This window comes from Bison bison, unplaced genomic scaffold, assembly GCF_000754665.1.
Source record: "Bison bison bison isolate TAMUID 2011002044 unplaced genomic scaffold, Bison_UMD1.0 scf7180017633927, whole genome shotgun sequence".
In the NCBI taxonomy this organism is placed as follows: Eukaryota; Metazoa; Chordata; class Mammalia; order Artiodactyla; family Bovidae; genus Bison; species Bison bison.
The window spans coordinates 1-5594 of NW_011453510.1; the positions used below are offsets into that span (position 1 = coordinate 1).

Consider the following 5594-nt stretch of genomic DNA (forward strand, 5'->3'; position numbering starts at 1 on the left):
GAGGAGGAAATGGCAATCCACTCCAGTATTCTTTCCTGGAAAATTCCATGGACAGAAGAACCTGGCGGGTTACTGTCCATGGAGTTCCAAAGAGTTGGACACAACCAAGCAACTGAGCACATACCTGTTTCTAAGGACCTTTTTATCTCAGATTCCTACAGATGTTATCCCCAGTGGCACGTCAAAGGCAGGCTTCAAGTAGTGAGCACAGAAGCTCAATCTTCCATAAAAACAAAATTACGTGTCATTGCGACCTCTCATTCCACAAGTGCTAGTTGCCAGCCCTGCTCCAGTTCCTATATGGTCCTCTAAACTTACAGAGGTGTGTGCCAGAGATGTAACACTCAAATGTGAACATCTGATGTTGATCCTTGAGTTTTCCGGCACTGGCCACCCAGCTGGTTTAAGTAGAGTTCGTGTGTGGTTTGCTGGCATCATACTCTAGTACATGAACTGACTCTTCTGAGCTCTGTGGTCCTCTCCTTCTTATAGAATGTGTACAAATCAGACCTGGAATGGCTGAAGGGTATTGGATGGTTGCCAGAGGGTTCCGTGGAAGTGATGAGAGTAAAGAATGCCCAGAATCTCCTGAACGAAAGGTTGTATCGCACAAGGCCTGAGGCTCTCAAATTCACCAGCATTGTTGACACCCCTGAAGTTATTATGGCAAAGATCAATTCCATACAGATCAGTGAGGTAAGTCAATTGATGATATGTTCAGACAAATTGAATAAGTCTCAATAAAAATTATAATTGTGAACTTTATTTTCTAATTTTCTTTGTTATGGCTTCTTAGATTCACTCATCATTTAAAAATGGACATTTAATTTTCAAATGGTTTTTTTTAAAGTGTCTATGATATTAATTTCTCATTTTGAAATTAATTTCTCATTTAGATGCTTTCTTCTCTGCAATCACTGTCTGTGTTTTTTCAGTCTTTTAGCTGTGTTGATGCTTTCAATGGCTAAGTCAAAGATCTCTCTTGGTAAATGTCACATTGTACTTGAAAATATGTGGGTTATTTACAGATACCTTTTGATACCTTTTGATATTGATTCCTAACATAATTCCACAGTGATAAGAGAACAGACTCTCTATAACTTTAATACCTTTAGACCATGAAATTTTTGCATGTTATTTTATGTCCCTGGATATGTTTCAGTGTCTCCTGGTTTATTGCCTATGGGAACTGGAATAGAACTTGTATCCTACTATTGTGTGAAAATTGTATAAATCTTAATATTGTAGAATTGGTTGATAATGCTTTTCAGGTCTGCTATATCCTTGTACTTTTCTGTATATTCATTTTGTTAATTTTTGAGAGTTTGATATTGAAACTCCAATTGAAAATCTTCATTTATCTACTTAAGAAATAACATACTGGGACTTCCCTGGTGGTCCAGTGGCTAAGACTCTGAGCTCCCAGTGCAGGGGGCCCAGGTTCGATCCCTGGTCAGGGAGCTAGATCCCACATGCTACAACTAAGACCCAGAGCAGCCAAATAAATAAACAACATAAAAAAAAAAAAAGAAATAACATACTATATAATAGAACTCTATGTAACTTTGTTCTATATCTTCCAAGTCTCCTGTAAATGTGTTATCATACTTTCATAATTTAAAAAAGAGAAAAGAAAAATTGTAAACTTTAAATTGCTAACACCAGGATTAGAATCTTGAATCTTGAACATGCATGTATCCAGATACAATCTCATATAACCAATCAATAACAGCATCCACATTTCATTTGACTAGATAACTCTTTGGTCAGTATAAGTGTGGTAGGCATCTTCATGTTCCATAGACTCTGATGTATACTTTGAACACATCTTGAAACCTGGCCTGTGTACAGGTCCACCAGTTAATACCATGATCACAAAATTGCCACCTTTTTATTGCTATTCAGTGGTGAAATAAGTTGAAAGTCTAGAGGCAGCTCCAGTATTAGACATTATGATAGTTATTTGGGCCAAGAAAGCCAGGACTCGATGAGAAATGTGGATTATCACAGTTACCTGCAATGAGGGCTTATCTGCCAGATAATTACATGTGAATAAATAAAAGAGGATAAGTTTAGTTCATGTTTCTGATTCATTTTACGTTTATAACACACATGAATGTGTTCTTGTTGAAGTCACTTTTGGCACCTTCTGAATAAAAACACAGATGAAAGCAAAATGCGATTTACATTTATATGAACACATCCAGAGAGAAACTTTCATCATACCTATAGTTTTACTCACGTGGTAATTGGCTTATTCACTAATCAACGATCCTCTGTTTTTCATTTTTACCAGCCATTGTATCGTGATGCCTGGGAGAAAGAGAAGGCGAATGTGAACATACCAGCTGATACTCCCTTGATGCTGCAGTCCAAGATCAATGCCGTGCAGATCAGCAATGTAAGGCCCTGCACAGCCACTTGCTCACACCGTGTTCTCTGCCTCACCAAACCTCTCGTCAGTGTGCTTCAGAGAGCGCTTAGTAATAGGCATTTCATTAACATTCCTTTTACTTCTAGTCTTTAGTGATAAGTGTGCACACACACCTGAGTGTGTGTTTATAATATGTCCTTGTCTTTTTTAGTAGGAAAAATGTAGTTTACACCAAACACATGACATCAAAACATAGATATGCATGTATAGTAATATTTAGTTTTCTTTTTAGTGGCCTATCATTAATTTTTCCTTTTAAAAGCCAAACTACGTACACATAATTTTTCTCATTTTCATATGATTTGTTGTCTTTTAAATTCTCTTCTTAAAAAAAAAAAAAAAAAGATCCGGGAAGAGAATTTTACTAAATGTCATTAAAATGTACTAGAATTTAAGTTCAGTATGAAACCAGTCTATTTTATAAATCTTAAGGGAAAGTCAGTTTTTCAGTGTAACTGTTAACGTGTATTCTTGAACACTGAATACAGTGTTCAGTAGCCTGTATTGAACTATTGTACTGAACTACTGTAGTAGTTCAGTAGTCAGTAGCCCCCTCTTCAGATTGACTGTGTCATTGCAATCCCCATTTGCAGAAACAATATCAGCAAGCTTGGGAAGATGTCAAGATGACCGGCTATGACCTGAAAGCAGATGCCATTGGGATTCAGCATGCCAAGGCTTCCAGGGACATTGCCAGTGATGTGAGAGCTCCTCTTTGCTCGGCCTTAACAAACACTAATTCGCAGACAGTCAGAGAGATAAAACTGTACTAATCTTTAACATAATTCCCCAGGAATTATATTTGAGTAGAATGAAGGGCGTTGTTACTAGTGTCTTGCTTTAAAATTCCAAATTCAAGAACAACTTTGACAACAATTTGATGACTTACTTCTCTGCTTATTTCCACACTTCATATATTTAAGCACAGATTTGGATTTTCTTTTCAATATTTTATCAGTATCAGTTAATGTATAAACACTTACAGCGATCCAGTGGGCACAGAGAATTCTATTGTTTCTTGAAGTGCAGCATGCCTAGGTGGTTCCTGGGATAATTTTATGTAGTACATGGACAAGCATTTTTAAAACAGTTACATTTGTTTTAATGTGTGCTAGAAAAACACTGATTTTGCCCACTTAGATAGGATTATAAATTTTAAAATAAAAAGTGTAAATAAGTTTAAACTTTAAGATATATATTTATGTAGACAAGAAATCAAGTTGACAAAGTAAAATATGAAGTACAAGTAGTATTGTCACAAAATTTTATGGCAGAACATGTGGGAATGGCACACAATGACTGAAGTTTGGGAAACGGTGGACAATCCTATACTGGAGGACAGCCCAGAAGCACAGTTCTTGCCTTTGAGATGTTCACAATGTTTTCATGAATGTAGACGTAGAAGGCAAACCAAAGTATCAAGTATAAAACTTGTAGTATGAATTTAAAGAAAAACAGTGCCCCCAAATGGGTAATATGAGGGAGTTATTTGAGCAGGCTGTCCAGAAGTAGTTTGGAGAAACAAATCTTCTTTCTTCTGTTCACATCCACCAGTATCTATACAAAACTGCTTACGAGAAACAGAAAGGTCATTACATTGGGTGTCGCAATGCCAAGGAAGACCCTAAACTGGTCTGGGCGGCACATGTGTTGAAGATGCAGAATGACAGGCTGTACAAAAAGGCATACAATGACCACAAGGCCAGGATCACCATCCCGGTGGACATGGTGTCCATCAACGCTGCCAAAGAAGGCCAGGCATTAGCAAGCGATGTGGACTATCGCCAGTACCTACACCAGTGGTCTTGCTTTCCTGACCAGAACGATGTGATCCAAGCCAGGAAAGCCTATGACCTGCAGAGTGATGTAAGTTGTTGCTGTGGTGCCTGGGGGTGGGGGGGTGGTGACTATTCCCCAGGAAGCCAGCCTTCTACCGCTTTGCCCGGTCACTCCTTCCAATGTTCAGGAATGCTTTCCCTGCCTGAGCACTCCCCTGGGATATTTTACTAAGTTTGTTAATCACAAGTCTTACTTCTGGGCTTATTCAGAAAGTTTTCATCTTCATTGTTAGTGCTACTACCAGAATTTTTCTATAGATTTTGTTAATGTATTCATTGTTTGTAGCTTATTAAATATTGGTGTCATCGTGTTTCTTCAGTTGAAGAATGACAGGGGCTGTCTTCCTTGAAATTAATTTAAAAGATTAGCAGCATGCTCTAAGCTCACTCATTTCCCTTAACTTTTTATTCTTCACAACATTATGTTTCATTAGTTTGCCCAAAGTATTTTTAGATTTACTTATATTTTCTAACCATTCGATCTTTTGAAAATGATGGATTCTATTAGGATATTTGTTTCTTGTATAGAATGAATTTCTTCTTTTAATTGGAGAAGGCAATGGCACCCCACTCCAGCATCAGGATATTTGTTTCTTGTATAGAATGAATTCTTGCTTTTAATTATCTGAACTTCCCTTAAGCTTCAGGAGATATATTAATATAATAGATGAGTTTGTTATAGAAGAGTATACCCATCATTTGAAACAATTGCCATTTGGTGAATTTAGTCCAGTTTCTAGATAAATGCAGTCTCTTCATTAACCTGAATCACACTGGTGTATTAAAGAATGCATATCAATCAAGTTCTTAATGATAAAGGGAAAAAAAATTAAAAAAAAAAGAATGATAAAGGGAAGCTTCAAAACCTATGTAATCCTCTTCAAGAATCCTTCTAGATTTTGTGTATCTGTCATACTTCACACACTAAAACATATAACCTTCTTCACTAAGGTAGAAATTTCCCTGCATTTTGACTCCTCTTACTCCTTATTTTAGCTTGATATTTGTGTCCTATTAATATTGATATACTATTTCTGAAGAACACAACGGTTTTTTTTAATGAAATTCATAACTGGTGTTTCACATAAAGCAATTTTATCTGGTTAACTACTTACATATTCCTGAGAAAACATGTGGAGATAGCCGAGGAAATGCAAATCCCAGTTCAAAAGGAAGTGCTGTCCTGAAAAAGAAAACCCAAGTGGGATTGAAATTGTGCAACTAGGGACTGAGTTCTTAATTATCCCTTTAAAAATATTTATTAAACCTACCATGTACCATGTCTTGTGCTGAACACTAAAGGCACAATGGTGAATAAAGAA

The 5594-nt window shown here is 36.8% G+C and overlaps 1 protein-coding gene across 1 annotated transcript; it reads left to right on the plus strand.

The window, feature by feature from the left end:
• Positions 1–459: 459 nt before the first annotated feature.
• LOC104982875 (nebulin-like) lies at positions 460–5113 on the plus strand. The gene is made up of 4 exons (XM_010832315.1): positions 460–696; positions 2297–2401; positions 3028–3135; positions 3989–5113. Exons 1-4 carry the CDS (start codon positions 562–564, stop codon positions 4442–4444), a joined length of 804 nt encoding a protein of 267 aa, XP_010830617.1. The 5' UTR covers positions 460–561; the 3' UTR covers positions 4445–5113.
• Positions 5114–5594: the final 481 nt, after the last annotated feature.